The sequence below is a fragment of the Lethenteron reissneri genome, chromosome 30 (assembly GCF_015708825.2).
Source record: "Lethenteron reissneri isolate LAM-NWPU_2019-01 chromosome 30, ASM1570882v1, whole genome shotgun sequence".
In the NCBI taxonomy this organism is placed as follows: Eukaryota; Metazoa; Chordata; class Hyperoartia; order Petromyzontiformes; family Petromyzontidae; genus Lethenteron; species Lethenteron reissneri.
This window is the reverse complement of record NC_083808.1, coordinates 9,700,307-9,724,598: the sequence shown is the minus strand read 5'-3', so window position 1 is coordinate 9,724,598 and position 24,292 is coordinate 9,700,307. Positions and strand designations below refer to the sequence as shown.

Here is a 24,292-nt window from a genome sequence, read left to right as displayed (position 1 = left end):
ACGGCACCACGGTGGCGAGATGTTAACTCCCTCGCTTGGTATGCAGGAGATCGTGGGTTCGATACCGACCCTGACGCCTGCTGCTGTATATTTGGAGTTTGCGTTTGTCTCTCTCTCTCATCATCATCACGGTGGCTATGAGATGTTAACTACCTCGCCTGGTATACAGGAGGTCGTGGGTTCAATCCCGACCCTGACGTCTGTTGTATATTTGGAGTTTGCGTTTGTCTCTCTCTCTCTCTCATCATCATCATCACGGTAGCTAGGAGATGTTAACTCCCTCGCTTGGTATGCAGGAGGTCGTGGGTTCGATACCAGACCCTGACGCCTGTTGTATATTTGCAGTTTGCGATTGTCTCTCTCTCTCATCATCATCACGGTGGCTATGAGATGTTAACTACCTCGCTTGGTATGCAGGAGGTCGTGGGTTCGATCCCGACCCCTGACGTCTGTTGTATATTTGGAGTTTGTGTTTGTCTCTCTCTCTCTCATCATCATCATCACGGTAGCTAGGAGATGTTCAACTCCCTCGCCTGGTATGCAGGAGGTCGTGGGTTCGATCCCGACCCTGACGTCTGTTGTATATTTGGAGTTTGCGTTTGTCCTCTCTCTCTCATCATCATCATCACGGTAGCTAGGAGATGTTAACTCCCTCGCCTGGTATGCAGGAGGTCGTGGGTTCGATCCCGACCCTGACGTCTGCTGTATATTTGGAGTTTGCGTTTGTCTTTCTCTCTCATCATCATCACGGTGGCTAGGAGATGTTAACTCCCTCGCCTGGTATGCAGGAGGTCGTGGGTTCGATCCCGACCCTGACGCCTGCTGCTGTATATTTCGAGTTTGTTTGTCTCTCTCCCCGCGGTTGCATGGATTTTTCTCCGGGTCCTAAGCTTTTCCCCTCCCCATTTAGAAACATTCATATAGAGTATTTGGCTGCTATAAATTTCCACGTGATAAGTCACTTTGTTGAGCTATCATTTGCGGCCAGGTCTTACCTGGTAAAATAAAAAATAAAAATGTGTTTAGTTTAATTTACCCCACGGGGCCAGAGAGCTCTCCCTCACGCCGGAGCCGTGCCGCAGCGTATACCGACACCGTTCGGTTTGCCGACTGCCACCAGTGTACGTACTGCTGCGAGCAAGGTACCCAACCTGGCAGCGCATTTGTACTCATCGAGCAGTTGGAGGTAGCAGTGATGGACGCTGTAGCAATGGCCGCACAGCTTTAGGGGGCTTCACGCCTCCGTCATTGCACACTGAGCAAGCGTCGCAAAAATGGAAGATTCAAATCTAGAAAGACACCCGCGAATAAACTGGGCTCACAAGCACAGCGAGTTGACAGCCTAGGCCCCAGTCTCCAATGAGTGAACATTTAAAAAATCCATGATATTAAATGTGTTGTTTCACTTAATTCTGCTAATTCTACCTCTGAGAAGTTTAATATATTTTGTTTCGCTTGACACATGACAAACACTCCGTGTAGACCACCCCTGTATAAACGATGTGCCCATCATGTAGCTGAACAGGCCAATTGCGGAATAGAGTACTTCACGAGCTCTGGGTGGTGCACTGCTCACTGCTAAATATCTGAACGTAATTATTATTTTTTTGCAACGTGATTACGCGACGCAAAATCGGAATGTGACCGACACGAAAGAAGCCAAGTGAAAATAACAATCGTCACCGAACAAAATACACGAACAAACAATAAGCCCATTGCGTAATCGTCTAAGCCCACCCCTACACCAGCCCCCCCCCCCCCATACCGGCGGTGCAGATGTCGAAGTAGGTGGCCTTGCCGGCCACGTTGCCGCTCGGCTCCAGGCCGGGCCCACGGGCCGTCACCTTGCCGGCGTCCCCGTGGGGCGGCGCCACCAGCACGGGGAAGGGGCTGCGGTCGATGTGCTGCCCCGCGAACAGCACCGTCACCTGCCGGGGTCGGTGGGCCGGGCGAGACCGAAGAAGATGGAGAGCGCGACACACAGACACAGAGAGAGAGAGAGAGAGGCCGCGGATCACCCGGGGCCCCTGCCGTGCGGAAGTTCTCGCCGGTGGGGTAGCCAGGGCAGGGCGCACCTGCAGGGCTCACCCACCGGGTGTTTTTGTTGCTATGAGAGCGACAGCCATTATACGACAAACACAATAAGTTGGACAATATTAAAAAATGTAGCACTGGATAAAGCAAATTAAAAACAAACAAGTAACACGATTCATCTACTTGGTTCTTTCGGTAAAGTCACGTAGAAGGGAAATAATTAAATAATAAAAATAAAACATAATAAATATACAATTCTCACGACGTTTCGGCCACAACGCAAGCAGCCGTCCTCAGGTGAAGAACAGGTCTGTCGGAGAGACAGCGTCTGAATGAACACCGCCAAGCTTAGCAGCGTATATCTTCCCCCCCTAACCCAGCTTAAATATACTGCTGCCAAGCTTGGCGATTTTCATTCAGATGCTTGTCTTTCCGACAGACCTGTTCTTCACCCGAAGACGGCTGCTTGCGTTGTGGCCAAAACGTCGTGAGAATTGTATTATTTTATTATGTTTTATTTTTATTATTTTATTATCTCCCTTCTACGTGACTTTACCGAAAGAACCAAGAAGATGAATCCCTGCAGTCACGAAAGCTTTAAATCGAAAAGTAACACGATTTCACAAATGGTCAATGAGGTGATTACAGCGGTGGCGTGCATTGTGTGCTGTGCACAGTCTCGTTTGGGCAATTGATCCTTGTGGCTGATACCCCGGGGTACCAAATCATACAAAATGCCCGAGGCAATTAGATATTTTATTTCTGGGACACTATTTTTTTCAGCGGTGTTACTTACCTCCGTAATTGGGGCAACCAATCGATCCGAAATCAGTGCCACTCTGCGATGTCGAAACGGCAAACGTCAGCGCAAAAAAATCCGTGATCGAATAATTCAACTTTGAAGAGTGCATCGTGTGCAGCTCGTCGAGATGAGTCGATTGCCGCATCGGCGACCATCAATAGACTCAAAGTGACTGCATCACGGACATTACGCGAGAGCCCGGGGTATCGCCACGAAGTTCAATGAGGCAGGCAGGTGTGCTAGCCAGATTGGTCCAATGTAGCCGCTTGGATCAGTCAGTCCGGGTGTGAGCGGAAAGTGTCAACCCAACTATAAGCAGAGGATCATCAATTCTCCGGGTCAAGATGAAGTAACCACCACCTTGTCGAGCGTCCGCCGTGCTCGTCTTATTGGACAGACTCGCCGTAGAAGAATGTCACGTGCTGGCAGAGGCCCACGGATGGAGATTATGTATTTCATTCATTTAAAATTATTCCGTAATTTTTTTGTCGGAAAACATTAAAATTAAACGGCAGATATGATCACGTTCGAAAGACATTTTGCAAAACAGACGGTACGATTACCGTGGACCTCATATCGTACGATATACGTTCGTATCGCTACAATCCTGAAACAAATAACGGGGTGGGGGTGGGGGGTGGGGGGTGGGGGCTGCCCCGTGGTCGTGGTGATCCCAAGGAGCCCTGTGCTGCTTCTGATGTGAGAGAGGCCGCGAGAGCAGCGGCAGCAGCAGCAGCATCATCAGCAGCAGCATCAGCAGCATCAGCGGCATCAGCAGCAGGAGCATCAGCGGCATCAGCATCAGCAGCATCAGCGGCATCAGCAGCAGGAGCATCAGCATCATCAGCAGCAGCATCATCAGCAGCAGCATCAGCGGCATCAGCAGCGGCATCAGCGGCATCAGCAGCATCAGCGGCAGCATCATCAGCAGCAGCATCAGCGGCATCAGCAGCAGCATCAGCGGCATCAGCAGCAGCATCAGCGGCAGCATCAGCGGCATCAGCGGCAGCATCAGCATCAGCGGCATCAGCGGCAGCGGCATCAGCGGCAGCATCAGCGGCAGCATCAGCGGCAGCATCATCAGCAGCAGCATCAGCGGCTTGCCTTGTGTGGCCCCGCCACGCGGGGGCGGTAGACCGCCGCAAAGGAGCGCTGCTTGTCGTGCATGGGAGTCACCCGCGCCTGCTCCGCATCACACACACACACAGCCCCGGTCAGTCAGCGCCACCAGCAGCAGTGGTCACATCGTCAGCAGCAGAAGCAGTAGTCACATCATTAGTAGCAGTAGCAGTAGTCACATCATCAGTAGCAGTAATCACATCGTCAGCAGCAGAAGCAGTAGTCACATCATTAGTAGCAGTAGCAGTAGTCACATCATCAGTAGCAGAAGCAGTAGTCACATCGTCAGCAGCAGAAGCAGTAGTCACATCATTAGTAGCAGTAGCAGTAGTCACATCATCAGTAGCAGAAGCAGTGGTCACATCGTCAGCAGCAGAAGCAGTAGTCACATCATTAGTAGCAGTAGCAGTAGTCACATCATCAGTAGCAGAAGCAGTAGTCACATCGTCAGCAGCAGAAGCAGTAGTCACATCATCAGTAGCAGTAGCAGTAGTCACATCATCAGTAGCAGAAGCAGTAATCACATCGTCAGCAGCAGAAGCAGTAGTCACATCGTCAGCAGCAGAAGCAGTAGTCACATCATTAGTAGCAGAAGCAGTGTTCACATCATCAGTAGCAGAAGCAGTAGTCACATCATCAGTAGCAGTAGCAGTAGTCACATCATCAGTAGCAGTAGTCACAGCATCAGTAGCAGAAGCAGTAGTCACAACATCAGTAGCAGAAGCAGTAATCACATCATCAGTAGCAGAAGCAGTAGTCACATCATCAGTAGCAGAAGCAGTAGTCACATCGTCAGCAGCAGAAGCAGTAGTCACATCATCAGTAGCAGTAGCAGTAGTCACATCATCAGTAGCAGAAGCAGTAATCACATCGTCAGCAGCAGAAGCAGTGGTCACATCGTCAGCAGCAGAAGCAGTAGTCACATCATTAGTAGCAGTAGCAGTAGTCACATCATCAGTAGCAGAAGCAGTAGTCACATCGTCAGCAGCAGAAGCAGTAGTCACATCATCAGTAGCAGTAGCAGTAGTCACATCATCAGTAGCAGTAGCAGTAATCACATCGTCAGCAGCAGAAGCAGTAGTCACATCGTCAGCAGCAGAAGCAGTAATCACATCATCAGTAGCAGAAGCAGTAGTCACATCGTCAGCAGCAGAAGCAGTAGTCACATCATTAGTAGCAGAAGCAGTAGTCACATCATCAGTAGCAGAAGCAGTGTTCACATCATCAGTAGCAGAAGCAGTAGTCACATCATCAGTAGCAGTAGCAGTAGTCACATCATCAGTAGCAGTAGTCACAGCATCAGTAGCAGTAGCAGTAGTCACATCCTCAGTAGCAGTAATCACATCATCAGTAGCAGAAGCAGTAGTCACATCATCAGTAGCAGAAGCAGTAGTCACATCATCAGTAGCAGAAGCAGTAGTCACATCATCAGTAGCAGAAGCAGTAGTCACATCATCAGTAGCAGTAGCAGTAGTCACATCATCAGTAGCAGAAGCAGTGGTCACATCATCAGTAGCAGAAGCAGTAGTCACATCATCAGTAGCAGAAGCAGTAGTCACATCATCAGTAGCAGTAGTCACATCATCAGTAGCAGAAGCAGTAGTCACATCATCAGTAGCAGTAGCAGTAGTCACATCATCAGTAGCAGAAGCAGTAGTCACAGCATCAGTAGCAGAAGCAGTAGTCACATCATCAGTAGCAGAAGCAGTAGTCACATCATCAGTAGCAGTAGCAGTAGTCACATCATCAGTAGCAGAAGCAGTAGTCACATCATCAGTAGCAGAAGCAGTAGTCACATCATCAGTAGCAGAAGCAGTAGTCACAGCATCAATAGCAGTAGTCACAGCATCAGTAGCAGAAGCAGTTGTCACAGCATCAGTAGCAGTAGTCACAGCATCAGTGGGGAGCGGTAGTGTCGTGGTTAGTGCGCTGTACTCTGAGCCCTGCGACCCGAGTTCTATTCCTGCTCACGGCCAACACCGTTGAGGATTATCTGAACCATTCCTGGGCCTCCCCTAGGTGGACTCAAACGAATACCTGGTGCGGTGTGTAAACATCGCCACTGGGGAGACAAAGGCGGCCGGGCGTGGTGCTGGTCACCCACCCCCTCGTGTGCCGTGCCAGCCTCCATAGGTTCTCGCTAACAGCACTTGCCTCAAAAGCCAGTTAAGGCTATATGGGGGATCTTTGTCTTTTCATTATTCGTGCATCTGCATTTGTGAGTGTGAACGTGTCTTTGCATCTGCGCGTATCGAGTATTTGGCCTTCATAGGTCCTGGCTAACAGTACTGGCCACACAAGTCTGTAAAGGCTATAACTGGGGGATATTTGGCTTTGTAGAGCATTCATTATCTGCGTGTGCATCTGCGCGTGTGCATCTGTGCGCGCGTGCATCTGTTTGCGAGCACCTCTTCTTTATGTCCCTCGGGGTCCTCCACGAACACCAGCACCTCCCCGAGGCCGGCATTCTCCGTCTCCACGACGAACTCGGCCGCGCGCTCAACCGAGTTGCCGACGGCCTCCACACCTGAGTTTGAGCGTATTTTTTTTTTAAACAAATCCGGTGGAAAACGTAAATGAATACGGCGGGTTGTTTGAGACGGTCACGAGTGCCCGGGCCCGAGACTGTCAACTCGCGACGCTTGAAAACTCAGTTCAATCTCGGGCGAAGCTCAAAACCAGATTCGAACTCAAGATGTCACAAGAACAAAAAAAACATTCACCCGAGCGCGTCGCTCCGATTTCAATCACGGTGTTGGCGGTACACGGTGCGAGGAACTAGCGTCGGTGAAATGTCAGGTGGCCCTCATTTGCCTCATTCAGGTGCAGTATAGGAATGACCCCTCAGCCCTTCACATCATCCACTTCCCTTCACACAGCACGAGTTGTTTGTTCAGCTGGCGCTGGGTTTTTCTGTTCACCACGGCGATCAAGCCGATCAACATGGTGAAGCTTTTGGACGCCGAATGTCCCCATTGGACGACCACATCAGTGCCCTCGGGAAGCCGACGTCCAGACATTGGGTGTTGTTTACCTCTTCCGCCTGGTTATACGGGAGGTCGTGGGTTCGATCCTGACCCTGATGCCTCTATATTTGGAGTTTGCCTGTTCTCCCCATAGCCTCGTGGGTTTTTTCTCCCGATCTACCAGTCTTTCCCTTCATATTAAGAAACATGCATTTTGCTGCTAGAAATGTCCACATGATAACCACGATTTAATTCCTTACGGCCAATTTTGTTCCCCCAAAAGAATTAAGATAAACTTTGAATTTTTCCAGGTAAGTCCCACTGAGCTATTTAGCTATTTTCAGAAGCAATCTGGCCACAAATCATAGCCTAACGAAGCGGCTCATCACGTGGAAACGTATAAGAGCCAAAACCTCTAAGCGCATGTTGTGGAGGTAAAAACCGGAGGACCCGGAGAAAAATCCATGCGACCACGGGGAGAGAGAGAGACGTGCAATCTGCAAATATACAGGCATCGGGGTCGGGATCGAACCCACGTGTACCAAGCGTACAGCTCAGTAGAGCAGCTTAGGTCGAGCAGGGGAGAAACGATAGCCCAAGAGCACTCTGCCTCGTGCGAATTGTGCCTTGGGGCTGAGCCCCGGGGCGATTTCGTTCCATCACGCACTCCGTCAGCGGTCGCGAGCCGTACCGGGGCCGAAGGCGCGCGCGTTCTTGGGGTTGAGTTTGGGGCGGAGCGGAGCGCCGGGCTTGAGCTTGGCCTTGGGGAACTGCGAGAGGTAGGTCATCACCGAGTGCTCGTCCACATTGGGGTCGACGATCTCCTCCGGCGCGATTACCTGTGGATTGCGCACACACGACACGCGCGAATGTATGTACGTGTGTTGAACTTCTTTCGCGCCGTACGTAGCCAACTGTGATAATCGGAGGCGCGAAAGCTAAACGATCTACCCGTGTAGACGAATAGGCTGTGCCGCAGCTTTGTGCACAGTCATCAAATCCATGACAGACATGGCCTCTTAGATACGCTTACTGTGCAACTCAGTGACGAGGCAAGCAGCCAGTCCATTATTAAATCATTACTGGAATTTCAACTAGATTAGTCTGTCTTTGATATAGCTTAGTATAGCCACTCCGGTCCAATCTTGAAAAAAAAAATTATTATAATAAATTTTATATCACGTCGTTCATGCAAATTACATCTCACAATCGCTGAGGAACCACAAACGAGCCAGATGGTGAGCCAGCACCAACAAATACTCTGCAGTTCTCTATAAGGATATCTTCAGCCAATTAGTATGTGTACATGTGGGAGGAAACTGGACCACCCGAAGTCAACCCATGGATGCGAGGGGGCAACACTCGATCCCAGACACAAAGGACAGATGCTATTGGGCCACACGCTGCCCCTCAATGGCCACAGGAAGGGAGTCTCCCAGAGTGTTGTCATTTGTATGACCCACCAACCCTCGCTCCACAGTGCTGGATTACATGCGTGCATAGCCACCACCGCCCAGGTGGTTCACATTTGTGGTTGACGGTCCTGTCAAGGTGAGTCCGTGCCACCTCTCGCCTGTACCTGAGCCACTCCCAGCCAGTCCTCTGCTTGCTGCATGGCCTCCCGGGCATTGTCGACGGGCTGATGCACGTCCCAGATCTCCCAGTCAGGACACAGACCTGCACGGCACGCGCAGAGTCATGCCCATCTTTGTAGCAGGCTTTAAAGTGAATTCAATGCGCATGCCCTGTCTTTACATGCCTCTAACCGAGTCACCCCGAGTGCACCCGATCTCGTCGGATCTACGAGACTGAGCAGAGGTGAGCCTGGACAGTGTTTGGATGGGCAACCACCGTGTAAAATCGGTTGCTATAGCCTGGGTGGGCAGCAGGGGGAGCGTGCATCAGAACCCACAGCTGTCCTGTTCGGTCTTTGTTCCCACATCGATGTTCCTTGCCGTCACTCGCCCGCACTGACCACAGCGTGGTGAAGTATTATCGTGAAACAAGCCGTCACGAAGCACGCAGACCCTGGGAGGAGGTCCTCCTCGCCCCGACAGTGGACTGCCAAAAGGGCCGCTGCACGTACACGAACCAAAACTCTCCCCGCGCCTTCGTCCGAAAAAACGAGACGGGTGGTGTTGGGGGTAAGGGGGGCATCTCACCCGGTGCGCAGCTGTCCACCAGCGCCCCGAGTGCCCGGCCGTCCTTCCAGTCCTGGCTGAAGTTGCTGATGGGCAGGTCGGGCAGCTTGTGCTGTATCCAGCCGAGCAGCCTCTGCTTGGGCGTCTGCTTCTTAGCCTCGTCCTCCTCCTCGTCCTCCCACACGGGCATGGAGATGGAGTAGTGCAGGATGAGCGTCCACACCAGCCCGAGGATCAGTTTGAGGTTTCCGTCGACGATTGCCTTGCTGTCTGCGAGGGTTTGTGCGGCAAGTTGCGTCACCAGCAATCGGTTAACGAGGGCCATTAACCTATTAAGCATCACCGGTCTTAACATATCAGTGTCCTGGATGTAACCAGATGTAAACAGATGTGAACCCACTGAGACACGCACGAATGCAACATTAATTATTTTTAGGCTACGTGGACAAATCCCATCCAGAGGATATTGCACAGGGGAAGCGATTGGGGCATTATCTTGCTTATGGGCCTCCACTAGAGCAATCCTGCCCAACTTGCGCTACATGCCTCATAGCAGTGAGCGGGGACAACCAGAGTGAACTGCGGTGGAAGCAAGCCATGTCCGTCGGTTAAAACCTTCACGTCAGGGAAAATTACCACTCAGGGAAAATTGCCTCGTTTGCAAGGCACCCCTTGGCTTGACAATCCAGCAGCAAAGCCAACATCAAGAAAGGGTCGGCTTCAATTTTGGCCATTCAGCATTGAGAATATCTAGGGAAAGAAAAATAACTTTCAGACTTGCCATCTCTACCATGCATAATGCAATCAGAACCAAATGTTTACATTGGTACAGGGAACGAATGCAAATAAAGCGTGCAATGGGTGCAAGCGCTCAGCTTAACTCACGTTACATCGCGGCAACAGCCACCAATAATATGCAAGCAATGTGGATATAATATTGGAGCTTTAGTCCCACGCTTTATGGCACTGATGTAACTCGCCAACCTTTGCTATTTTCTGTGAGGAATCCCATCAGGAACCACATTTGATTTAAACAAACACACGGGTATATGTATTTATTTGCAAATTTTTACATGTGACAATTATTAATCGTGTTTTTCATTGTGATATCCAGGCACGCATCGTGCTCCACTTCGTTTCAATGCGTTCGTGTGTTTTTGCTGGACGATGCTTGCAAAGCGATTCGGGGATCTATGAAATGAAAACCTCCTGTCTAAGCGACTACAACTCGCTGTGTGGCAGCGCGAAAGTTGGCCAGGCAATGTGGCCTCACACTCAACCAGAACTAAGCTGCCTGTGTGGCTTCAGCCGCTGGAAGAACTTCCCACGATATAAAAGTCGTGTTTTACATACCACAAATGGGACTTTGTTCCCACAAAATGTGAGTGCCTGACAGAAGCAATGGGGCACCACTCTTGTACACCGCGGCTTGCGAAACAGCGTCCATTGACCTTCCAAGAAGTGATAATTAATCTAATATAAAGGAACATTATAATAGTGCTGTTGTGTACGGAATGTTGTGTACTGTGGGCAGTTAACTTGGGGAGTTTCTGTCAGAGCTACGGTATTTCTTGTGTGCTTAACGTGATGATGCACACGCACTGGTTGACTGAGTGAGAACATAAGAACAATTATTACATTCATAAGTATTTTTTTTGAGTAGGCCTAAATATCCTCTGGAGGGATTCTCTAGAACTCTCGCTACAGGGAGCTCTGGATTTTAAATCCAGATGTCGCTCCCTTGAGCGGAGGCCCTTCTACGAGCAGTGACATGAGCAAGAAATTACAGGACAGCACCTTAACCTATGATAAAATATTTCCATCGTTGAAGCATGTTCCCGATAAGATCCATATTATGAACGATGCAATGAACGGCATGTGGGTTTACACCAGGCAGACAATAAATTAATAAGCCATTATTAGTAACACGTGCAGACCACGGCCGTTTTATCGGCAGCAATGATCTACGGAACATCTGCAGGTCCACAAGATCTAAGGACTTTTATTGTGTGCTTAATTTCATTGGCATTTCATTGCGAATTCCAGGGATTTTTTTTGTATGGCTATTTTAATTAAAGGGTTGATATGAGCCAAGCACCCGCTGGTTTCATATTTCAAAACGATAAATCCATCAAATGATAATTTCTGAAGAGATGAGGGTTTGTTTGCAGGTCACTGCATGCGCTCACTAAAGCTTGATGCCCTCTCTCAAAATTAAGTCACAATGTCTCCCTGCTCAAACGAACAATTGGAAAGTGCTCTGCTCCAATGGTGGTTCCGAGCCGGTGCTGGAAATTACACATTCCGATGGCAGGCCTCAGTTTCTTCATAGAATGACCACTATCAACCTTCCCAGAAAGTGGTACTAATTTTACAAACCGCGAAGAAATCTTTTTTGAGCAGAGACTACCAAACTGTAATCTCGCGGGCCTTAAAATTGTGAGCCAAGTCTCAATCAACAAAAATTTAAAGTACAATTTGTCTTTAAAAAAAAAGTATAAAACGCGTACCGTTTGCTCTAAAGCACTTCACTGCATTAGAGGGCGTTTCAAGCATACTCCACGACATTAACGCATACATTATTAAAATCACTGTCATCCGCGCGAGTGCAAGTTTATTAAACGTGGCGTGTGTCTGTACATGCGCGTGCAAGTAGCATCGTTAAAGGCAGTGAGAGCACATCGGAAGGAATAGTCCGTCCAATGCGGTGGGGCGTATGCAGTCACCAAGCCCCCCCTATGTTCCAGTTGCTTTTCGGTTCTTCCCCCTCCCCACCACATCCGCTGCCTCCTATCCAGTGCCGTATTAAGCTACTGCGGGGCCTGTAGCATAAGTTATAAAGGGGCCCTACATTTTAAAATATACATAAATACAAATGTTTTACTTGCACAGTAAAGTAATTGTATTTTTATATTTTTACACAGCCAGATAATACTACAAATCGCTAACCTTAAACACCCAGTCGTTCATAAAAGTTGAAGGCAGTATAGTACTATAGTGATAGAGCAAGTGCAGAATCACTGAACCGAAATTGATAGCTTGAAAGTATTTTAAGCATTTTGCGCAGGGCGCTTGAAAGTGCGGGGCCCGCAACTACATATGCAGCAGCTACTTTTGCTACTAGGAGAAGTCGGCACTGCTTCTTCCCCCCCCAAAACGTTTCCCACGCTCATCCCACGGCCTCATTACGATTTACGGCACGCTCGGTCTAAGTCCGTTTCGCCACCAGTGTGGTGTCGAGTCGCGCGCCGTGTGCCGTTCTGCTGTGAGCCCGTCTCATTACGGTGACAGAGTGTGGGCTCAGTGAGCCTCGGGCATTTCCACTGCGCATATTAAATCCCAACTACGAGTGTGCGGTTAATGCCTTAGCAGAGGGGAACAAATCCTGTGGAATGCACAGCCCCTCGGCTTCAGCACTCGCCAGTTCAAACCATCGCAAGAGGGATTGGTGGATAGCGCTGAATTGTGAAACTGCCTCCCTTGGTGGCGGACACAAGGTGGCCAGCAGATTGAAGTACAGGATGGCTTGAAATACAGGACATGGATTCTAGATTTGAAGCTTTCGTGACTGCAATGATTCATATCCTTCGGTTTTTTCGGTAAAGTCACGTAGATAAAAACACTAAAAAGTAAAATAAAATAAAAAATAAAAAATCACGACGTTTCGGAGGCGACGGAAGCTTGTGTTGCCTCCGAAACGTCGTGATTTTTTATTTTTTTTTATTTTATTTTACTTTTTAATGTTTTTACCTACGTGACTTTACCGAAAAAACCTAAGGATACAGGACATGGACTTTTGTGGGTGTGAACCCCTTTTGTACGCCAAGGCTTTTTCACGCGTCTCTAGTTTCATCCAACACACAAAAACATTCCTTGTACATTGTAGACATTGGTCAAACATCGAATGCAGGACCTTCCTCAATAAAGTCTGGAGACTTGCCCAGATTAATACATGACATCAGTATGATTACTAACACATTATTGGTGAGTAAACCCTGGTCAGTTTGAGACTGAGTGACGCTGCCTATTGTGAAAACCACTGAATAAATGGTTCAATGAAGCGGCAGTCAAGTTTACTTAACGTGTCGATGAAACTGCGAGTCGCAGTTTGTGAGATCAGGCCAGGGTGTAGCTGTCACTGGAAACAATGTCCACTGAAGCGTTCATGAAGCCAATTTAGTATTATAATCAAAGCTGGCCTGCCTTGTAACTGAACTGCACACGTCTCGATAGGGTGCGGCTGTCTCATACGAACACGGAAACAGCACGCACACAAATCGGTGAAGATCGGTGAAGATGCACGTGTGCAGTTTACATCGGGACATGTCGAATGAATGTGGAGCAAGTGGCGCAGTTATTGGTGCACGGTGCTTTCTCTCCAGTCCGCCGAGTTTGATTCCCAGCCATGGCTACGGTCAGTGGCGAGTGATGTCTGGATCAATCTCGCTGCCCCCTCCACTCCTCTCTTAATCCACTGACCAGCGAAGTGAAGAACGGCCAAACATCCCCCATCAATGACGTTGTGTTGCAACGCCTTCTTCCAGCAGTGGGCTGACAAAAGGTTGTAAGTTATTATTGTTATCATAACATTCATGTGTTTATGTATGTTTAGTGACATCGCGGATGAGAGAGGCTCGGTGAGCGCTGACTGACAGCGCTGAGTGGCACCACGCTCTGCGTGCAGTGCCGACCCCTACAGGGTAGAGTATGAGAGTGCCAGCCACGGGAATGGGGTTGCTATAGGCCGTGGAACTCTGGTTGACCCCAGAGGACACGTGACGGGTTAAGTCTACACAGGAGCCCCAAGTGGGGGCTGGGGGTGGTCACGTGTGGTATTGTGTGTATGCACGATTCGTCAAGTGACTACATCCAATACATTTTGGCCAGCATGGAAGAGTAGGCAAAGCTACCTTGTGGAGGGGCTCTCTCTGGACGTTGGAGGAGACCCGAATGGCAGCCGTGGCGTGATCAACGTCCACTTCTACCTTTACATGTACACATAGGGGCCGTCCATAAATGACGTCACGCGATTTTGGACGATTTTTGACCCCCCCCCCCCTCGTCGCACGGCGTCACAAAAAGGGAGGGGGGGCCCTCAAATATGACGTCACAAAGCTCTGCCGCCCCCCCCCCCAAACCATATTTCCATTTTGAAAATAAAACATGCTTCAAATCGCTTTAAACTATTGCCATTGTAGTGCGTATTTAATGTGGCGCTGCACCTTGATGTTGTAGGAGAAAACATTTATTATAAAGTATTGTCTATATTTAAAGTTGCGCATTTTGATGTGACGTCACATTTCTCAACCCCCCCCCCCTTATCGTCACACATCGTCACAAATGTCTGACCCCCCCCCCCTAGGTGCGTGACGTCATTTATGGACGGCCCCATGGGCGTGTTGCATTATGTTGAACTTCTTTTACACCATACGTAGCCAACCGTGCTAATCGGAGGTTCATGCACCTTTACACAAAAGTCGATATTGATGTGTGCATTTTCTCTGCACGCATCTACATACTGGTCTGAGCGCATAACTGACGTGCACCAGAGCCCTGATACAGCCACGTCGACAGCCCCGCAACTCGCGGACACTGGGAAGCAGAGGCCTTCCCCGCCAGTGAGTGCCACCTCGTGAGAGCGACAACGGAGTTTGAATTTCAGCTGCAGCAGAGCCACACTGAGAGAAGCTAAAGGCTCGTTGGTTCTTTCGGTAAAGTCACGTAGAAAGATAAAATAATAAATTAAATAATAACACACGACGTTTCGATTGAAACACAAGCAATAATCATCAGGTATAAATGCAATAGCAACAACATTTTTAACCAGAAAACTATAGACAGACATATAAGCAGACAGATATCACCAAGATACATAGAGAGAGAGAGAGTAACACGGGCACTCTCTCTATGTATCTTGGTGATATCTGTCTGCTTATATGTCTGTGTATAGTTTTCTGGTTAAATTTTTTGTTGCTATTTCATTTATACCTGATGACGATTGCTTGTGTTGTAATCGAAACGTCGTGTGTTATTATTTAATTTATTATTTTATCTTTATACGTGACTTTACCGAAAGAACCAACGAGTAATTCCTGCAGTCACGAAAGCTCCAAATTCAAAAGCGAAAGGCTGTCCCCTTTCACGGTGATGTATGTACGGTGATTTTTTTCTGCAATGTTTTGCTGTCTTTTCTTGGATTTCTGTTTGCCCTTAGTCACATATTCACTTTAAGAGGTTTTTTTGTTCATGTTTTTGTTTTTTGTTTTTTGCGGTTGCACCCGATTCAAGAGCCGAATGGCTCACAGGGCTATACCTAATACATGAACTTGAACTTGAACGTCAGCCCTGCCACCTACCCACCACACTTCGAGGGGAAAGCATCTCGATTTGTACCACGTGGAGCTGACTCACTGCAAGGATGGGACATTTATCCTCCTCGTTCTGTCCTCACACGGCCTGGACTCTTTTTAAATCCTTTATATTAAGTTCACTTGCTTGCTTGCTTGTGTGCTTGCTTGCTTACGACTGTGCAAATCTTTCGGTCGCTTTTTTAACCCACTTCCCGTGATCCAATCGAGCTGACATTTTGCACACAGACTCGTTGTGCGAGACAATTAATGTTCGGGAAATTTTTTTTCCAAAATTTTACACTGTTTAGGGACAACAAATTAAATATTTAATTACCAATTTCTTAATACTGGCAGACAATCATCTGACCCATAGGTGGCAGCCATCTCAAGCCAGAGGACGAGAGGACTCTAGCCGCCACGCATATAAAGGATTTATAGTGAAAAACTTTGTTTTTACGGGTTATACTTATTAAATACTTTATATTAAAGTCACTTGCTTGCTTGCTTGCACGCTTACGACCGTGCAAATCTTTCGGTCGTTTTTTAACCCACTTCCCGTGATCCAATCGAGCTGACATTTTGCACACAGACTCGTTGTGCGTGACAATTTATTTTCGTGAAAAAATTTCCAAAATTTTCCACTTTTTAGGAAAAAAAAATGTCTTATTTCATTTAAAATACCAATGTGATAAAAATGAAACTCTTGCTCAAGAAAAACAGAAATGAATAATAAAATAAAACCGATGCCACGCATATAAAGGATTAATAGTGAAAAACTTTGTTTTTACGGGTTAATTTTTTTAACAGACTCCTGTCCTCAATCTGTCTCTCCACTCGCGCGTAACTGGAACGCGGCTCAAGAAGCTTGTCAACTATCGTTCTCGTTGCTGTGTTGCTTCCAGCTTTGCGAGTAGAGGTCTAAAATCGTTCCTTAAGAACCGTGATTTTTGTTCGGCAAAAATTTGAGGCTTCTACTCTTGCGTGTGTTTTAATTGTTGTGCTGTACAGCTGTCAGGTTTGTTTAGAGTTGCACTGCACATTGTTCGGCATGATGTCCGACGTTTCGATCCACGTGCTGGTAGCTTCTTCAGGAACTGAATTCAGTGCCTGAAGAATCTCCCAGCGACGCAAACCGTAAACACACCAGAGAGGTGTACAGCTAATCTATAAACAAACTACGATATTTGTTTTACCATTATATATATCACAGAGGGCATCGTATGAACGGAGTACCATGACACGTGACACGTATCTGAACCCACATCAAACATTCACCGCTTAGCTGACACCGCTCACCCTCCACCAGTCATCAACTCACCTGATACTCACCCTAAAAAAATTAACCCGTAATAACAAAGTTTTTCACTCTAAATCCTTTATATGCGTGGCGGCTAGAGTCCTCTCGTCCTCTGGCTTGAGATGGCTGCCACCTATGGGTCAGATGATTGTCTGCCAGTATTAAGCAATTGGTAATTAAATATTTAATTTGTTTTCCCTAAACAGTGTAAAATTTTGGAAAAATTTTTTCACGAACATTAATTGTCTCGCACAACGGAGTCTGTGTGCAAAATGTCAGCTCGATTGGATCACGGGAAGTGGGTTAAAAAACGACCGAAAGATTTGCACGGTCGTAAGCAAGCAAGCAAGCACGCAAGCAAGCAAGCGAACTTAATATAAAGGATTTAAAAACACACACACACGGTTTGTATGACATGCAGTGGTGGGAAGCCAATTGAGACTCAATGGCTCTCCCTGCCACTGTACATGGATTTGTTTTAATGGGGCGATGTGGACGTTGTAAATGGTGTCGCGGTAAAGGACGGCCAGGTGGATAATCCGAATTATGAGGTCAAACTTACTTTTGTTGTCATTTCTCCCTCGTTCACGTAAACGTTCGTTAAAATTGGTGGAGCGGTTTACGGAGAATTCTCCAGACGGACAAAAGACAAAGATCCCCCGTGTAGCCTTAACAGACTGTAGGGGCAAGTGCTGTTAGCGAGCACCTATAAAGGCCGGAACGGTTCACGAGGGGGTGGGTGGCCAGCACCACGCCCGACCGCCTTTGTCTCCCTAGTGGCGATGTTTACACACTGCACCAGGTACTCATTTGAGGCTGAGTCGACCTAGGAGAGGCCCAGGACCGGTTCAGATAATCGTCACTGGTGTTGGCCGTGAGCAGGAATCGAACCCGGGTCGCCGGGTTCGTAGCGCAGCGTAGCGCTAACTGCTACACTACCGCTCCCCACTTCAGACTTAGACATATATATACACACACACACATATAGATGATCTGCTTAATATAGACATATAAAAGCAATATTTTCAAAACATGTCGGTAAATTAAATGAAAACTGTATAACACATGGGGAGTAAGCTCAGGAAATGAGCTCTACATAGCTCACGGATGTGCATGGCACTGTTCGCAATGTTTTATGATGCGGCACCTATTCAAGATGACAGCTATCGCAGTCGTTCATCAACATACTTATTTTTATGACTTTACGATCGAGCACTTTTCTTCAGAGACGCTTGGCATGAAGCTACGGTACGTTGAGTTGTTTTTCTTTTCTTTGTTTCTTTATAATATTAGCGGAATATTCTTTTGGGTTTAAAATCTCTCTCTCTCACTGGAATGGGTGGGTAAACGTTTCCGCTGCACGTTGCGTGCAAATTAGCACGCGGCGTTTTAGGCACTGCTGCTTCGGCTGAGGGGGTTAAAAAAAACAAGAGTTGGCATAATCCCTCTCATGAAACACTCGGATTTCCATGGCTACAGATCGAATGCCAGGAAGACTAATGTAAAACACAAGACAATTCTGTCGCTGTGGGACGGACACACCGCAGATGTTGCTCAGCACAGCCGAAAGCCACGTGTGTCTTCGCACAAGACTGGGCGGGATAATCTCATTGAAAGAACAGCACCAAAAAGAGGAAAACATTTCGCCATGTTTCAAAAAATAAATCCGCTCGGGTGCTCAGCAGACGCTCAACAGGTCGATTTGAAGCTTTCGTGACTGCAGGGATTCATCTTCTTGGTTCTTTCGGTAAAGTCACGTAGAAGGGAAGTAATAAAATAATAAAATAAAACATAATAAAATAATTCTCACGACGTTTCGGCCACAACGCAAGCAGCCGTCTTCAGGTGAAAACCAGGTCTGTCGAGGCGACAGCGTCTGAATGAAATAGCACCATGCTTGGAGCATATATTTAAGCTGGGTAGGAAGGGGGGGAAAAGGGCGCCTTGACAAAATAATTTGCATATCACAGACCTGGTTTTCACCTGAAGACGGCTGCTTGCGTTGTGGCCGAAACGTCGTGAGAATTATTTTATTACGTTTTATTTTTATTATTTTATTACTTCCCTTCTACGTGACTTTACCGAAAGAACCAAGAAGCTCAACAGGTCGTCGGCAATCGCGCTCGTGGCTTCAGGAACCTTGCACAGTTGAGCGAGTCTGACGGATCGTCCTCGCCATTCATCGCCCAAAACAAAACACATGCCAACCCTCCTCAGAGCGTGGAGCTAAAGTGGAGAAAACCAAATTGTTCTCATATTCTTAGGTTTTTTCGGTAAAGTCACGTAGGTAAAAAATTCAAATTAATAAAAATAAAATAAAAATCACGACGTTTTGGAGGCAACACAAGCTTCCGTCTTCAGGTGGAACCGTCACAGCACGATAGCTGTAGCTCTCACTTGATACAGCAATCGTGCTGTGACGGTTCCACCTGAAGACGGAAGCTTGTGTTGCCTCCGAAACGTCGTGATTTTTATTTTATTTTTATTTTACTTTTATTAATTTTAAATTTTTTACCTACGTGACTTTACCGAAAAAACCTAAGAATATGAATCCTTGCAGTCACGAAAGCTTCAAATCTAGAATTAAATTGTTCCCAGCCAAAGATTGCTCTCTCTCTCTCTCTCTCCTGTCTTTTATCTCAATAGGAACGAGCAACGTTGTTGTTTTTTTGCCGGTGTGCGCGTGTGGATTAAAGTTAGCTGACGGGTCATTCGGGTCAATGTCTTTTGTTGCACGTGGCCAGAATGTCAAGTGCGGCAAAGAGGGCCCTTGAAGTGGCTGCGTCGAGTCAATTCGTCACCGTCGCCGACACACTGGCGCTCAATTACTTTGCTCGGGCTTTCCACTGAAGAAGCACTAATCGCAATGTCATAACTGAGAATGAATGACTGCAACACAGCAGAATGGATGGTCCAAAAATACAAAATAGAATTGTTAAGGTGGGCCAGAGTTCGGAGAGGCAGTGAACAAAACTGACAGTTGATCTGCAGGGTGCGATGCAGGCAACGAAGGTGCAAGAGGCACAATGCGTGGCCACCAGGCATGATGAGTGCATGCGAGGTGGAACGATGCGTCGATTCGACAATGAATCGCGATTGTGCGACGCACGATACGTACGTTGAATCACGTCTGTAAAATCGTGTACGTCGCAATGGGTTCGCGTGAGAACATCTATATTGTATTCTTGGTTCTTTCGGTAAAGTCACGTAGAAGGGAAATAATAAAGTAATGCAAAATAATAAAATAATACAGATATAAAAAAAACAATTAGTGCTTTATGTTTGTATTATTTTATTACTTCCCTTCTACGTGACTTTACCGAAAGAACCAAGAATATGAATCCCTGCAGTCACGAAAGCTTTAAATCAAAATTTAACATCTATATTCATCACGTTATGTTAAAAAATATATATATAAAGTATATTTGAAGAAAAACCCTACAATATGTCAATTAATGGGATTGCCAAGGTGCACCTACAGTACTAAACTACCAAACAATAACCAAACACGTTGGAAAAAATATGACGGGGATTTCAAACAACATGGAACCAATATGGCCATCAAATAGCGTGTAGATTTGACAGAGTATTTATAAGAAGAGCTGTCGCGAACCAGCATGCGCGAGCAAATCTCAGCGCTTTCATTCATGTTGCAGCAACCTTTGATCTGTGTGTGGCAATGTCACTTACACCAAGTGGCAGCCTATTGATATGTATTGTCCTTTGATGAAGGGAGACTTTGGTATAAACATTTAAAATACAGTTTTGAATAAAAAAATTGCAAGCGTTTTTCATGATGCATCACGCGTTTGGACTTAAATTCCAGCCAGCGTACAATACTAGCCTTCTGTTACAGTGACGAGATGTTAACTACCTCGCTTGTTATTCAGGAGGTCGCGGGTTCGATCCCCACCCTGACGCCTGCTGTATATATGGAGTGTGCGTGTTCTCCTTGTGGTCGTGTGGATTTCCTAGATGCAACGTGCTTTTCGAATATGTGGCTGCTATAAAACATCTCCACGTGACAAGCCTCTTGTGATAGCCTGGTCACTTCTGAAAAAAGAGGCACGTAGACTCAGTGGGCCTTACCTGGTAAAATAACTAAATTAAATTTAAATCATTTACACTATGAGACCTCCTTTACCAGTGGCAAAATATAGTGATAGGTTTTTACCCTTTCAACTGGTACAAAAACTGACACCTTTATACAAGGCATCATGTTTGCAATAACCACAACACAAGCAGTCAAAATGCAAACAAAAAGAAACAACTCTGATAATGATAATGACTCTGATAATGATCAGGACAGTGCATATCATTATCATTATCAGAGTTGTTTCTTTGTGTTTGCATTGTGAATGCTTGTGTTGTGGTTATTGCAAACATGATGCCTTGTATAAAGGTGTCAGTTTTTGTACCAGTTGAAAGGGTAAAACCCTATCACTAAGTTTAAATCGTTAAAATGTACATCCTCCCTTTAGTGGGCAGCTTGCGTTGGCGACTCCTCGCGTGAATTACTGGGCTGACGCGCGCCCCCCACGCCAACTAACAGCGGCTCTGTGGTGAGCACTAGACCGCCAGACTGCCCCGTCTGTCATGAGTCATGATCGCTAAGGCGTGACAAATTTACACGTGCGCTGCATCAAACGCTTCCAGAATGCGGGGCACACGCTGCGCGCGCACAAACCAGCGCCGCACTCGAGTAAGGCCGATGGTGGCGGAGAGTGCCCTTTCGTTGGAGCGTTTCCATTCCATCCGCTGCTCGTGCCAAACCAGGTGAAAAACGTGCCTTTGAATATTTCTGTTTCATGCGCTCAGTAATGGATTCAACGAACCTATAAATAAAACTACATCGACTCTCTCCTCTAATGAATGGCACAAATTCCCAGAGCCTGGACCCTTAGGAATCTTCTCTAATGGAGCATTTTATTCCATCGCATGGGTGCTCACACACACACACGGACACACGTATGCCTGTGACAGACGCCTACTAATAAACTAGGAATGATGCCCCAAAATTATGTTTTACTGAACTTTCAATTCGTCCGTCGTTGTTGACTAAAGCCGAGCAATTTGGATATAAATGATCAAATTACGTGTGCGACGGTGAATGTTGGAACACTGACAGATTGCGCCGCAAGGGAATGTGACACAAAGCCCTTAAACATAAAAGGAACATTTTACATGGCTGAGTAAAAGCCAACACATCTCACAGCCAATTACAGCATCACACAACGCACACTGACAGCCTTTAGTTTGTTTATTTTACAGAAAGCCACGATTCCTTGTGGGGACTCAGCCATTTTCATGGAAGCACAACTCCTCGTGGGCCATATATTCTGAGTCCACGATGAATCTAGACTTTGTTTCGTTCCCTTTTATTCAATTGAAGTCAGTGCATCATACTGACACTACATTTGATCCAGTCTCAAAGGGAAAAATGTTGCCTTGCTCTCAGTGGACTAGATTGTTTCTTTGAGAGCTTCGCCACGGTACAAGCAAGTGTCGGCCGGAGTTGCACGGTCAGGAGTAATTGAGTCGACTACTCGGGAACATTCATGCACACGCTGCCTGCGTTTGTGGTTGGAAGCATATTTCCCGGTTACGCAGCGGGGAAGCAAAAGCAAGGAAACGCGGAACACATGGCTTCGTCAGACGAGACAGTGGTTTATGTACACAGCAGGGAGCAGCCCACTGACATGGAGAGCTCATTGTTCAAATCCAATCTGCAGGCTGGAGTGACTTGTTTGCAAAGTGAGTAATCTCAAGACATGACCACAAAGCAGACAACTGTGAGGCTGAAGGCTGTGCACAAATGAGGCCTGAAATTCCAATGCAACGGTGGCTGGGTGATTCAGGGTGCCCATAAATTATGTGTAGGAGCATGGTACCAGCGCTGCTGAGATCCTGGCTTTAACTTTGGACAGCCTCCTGTTATTAAATCAACCTTAACCATCTAACCACGTGCAAATTATGCATGGCCTCACCCCTGCGAACGTTGCTGAACGAAATGTTCTCATGCAATTTGATTCCAAAATCACGATCATCATCCGCAGCCATTATAAAATCCACAAACCATCGCCATCTTTCTCAAGGCCGTAATTATAATATATTTTGGGGGGAGATATCCCCCCAAAAATATGCTCAAAATGTCCCCCCCAATATATTTCTATAAAATATATTTATGTTTATATGATTGTGGTTATGGTTGTACTTTATTAATCCCTAATCACTGCCATTACATACAATGAAACAAGAAAAGATAAAAAAGAAAAAAACAGAGCAATGTAATACAATACATTATTAGACATTATTGTAAACAATAAATGAAAGTCTATCCGATGTGTTTGTGATTTTTTTTTATTTTAGGCAGGAAATTAGTTTTCAAATTTTGATTTTTTTTCTGGGGGGGGGGGACACTCAGGCCCCCTGGAAGATTTGGTCCCCCCCCCCAATGTTGACTCCATGGCCTTGTAACAATCCACCCTGCACCAGCGTACAAGCCGATTTCATTTCTCCACTCCACAGTAGGACAAGCGCTCTCTCTCTGCTGCGTTCCTTCCTTGCTGCCACACTATCATTAGTCTTGACCACTGGCCATTATCCCTGCCAGTGACGTGTCCTGCACAAGCCGACTTACTCAACAGTCAATATGAGTGTCTCTCAGCTGTATGCGTTCTCTAATCCATGTGCTTCTCTTCCAGTCTCTTAATGCAATTCCAAGCTTGCATCTCTGCGTAATTTTCTGTTAACTTTTAAGATTTTCTTTGACATTTTCTTCATCAATGACCATGGTTCTGATCGCATGTCGCCGCAGGCAACATGTGTGTTGAACTTCTTTCGCACCGTATGTAGCCAACCGTACTAATCGGAGATGCGGGGGAAGTACAACAAACTAAAACACACAAAACAACATTTATAAAGAAATATGCACCGTTTGAAGCGCTGTGCACTTTAGGCATCTTTCCAGCAGCACTCCAACCCACTTGATCCACCCCTTTACCTCGTCTCAACTGACCTTATTGAAGCTTTTGTAGAGTTCGTGCGCGGACACGGTCAGGATTGAGTGTGGGGGTCACGCAAAGGTCAAGGGAGCACGCTCAAAGAAACCATTAAAGAAGGGAACTGGCATAAAAAGGTGCGAAAGGGGGGCTAGGGGGTTGGAGAAAACTCCAAAAAGATACGGCTTCTTCTTCTTGGTTCTTTCGGTAAAGTCACATAGAATGGAAATAATAAAATAATAAAAATAAAATATCATAAAATCATTCTCACGACGTTTCGGCCACAACGCAAGCAGCCGTCCTCAGGTGAAGAACAGGTCTGTCGAGAAGACAGAGTCTGAATGACTTCCAGAAAAAAAGATACAGCTTGGTGGAAAATGGGAGATGGTGAGAGAGGGGTTAGAAGGAGGTGGCGGAGAGAAGAGAGGGTACACAAAGAGGAGAGAGGGGTTAGAAGGAGGTGGAGATGAGAGAATGTGTATAAGGAGGGGGAGAAGAGAGAGGGGATATAAAAGAGGAGAGAGGGGGGGAGAGGGTTTTTAAAGAGATGTGAGACAAAGGCTCGGTGTAGCAGGGACGAAA

General features: G+C 46.8%; 1 protein-coding gene across 1 annotated transcript in view; it reads right to left on the bottom strand.

Annotated features, from left to right (window-relative positions):
• LOC133349517 (filamin-A-like) overlaps positions 1 to 24,292 on the bottom strand; it is a 96,846-nt gene that overhangs the window by 51,217 nt on the left and 21,337 nt on the right. Inside the window, 6 exon segments of the mRNA XM_061563043.1 lie at positions 1,766 to 1,928; positions 3,941 to 4,018; positions 6,364 to 6,482; positions 7,613 to 7,760; positions 8,501 to 8,598; positions 9,084 to 9,332. Of these exon segments, the coding sequence (XP_061419027.1) occupies positions 1,766 to 1,928; positions 3,941 to 4,018; positions 6,364 to 6,482; positions 7,613 to 7,760; positions 8,501 to 8,598; positions 9,084 to 9,332 (855 nt within the window).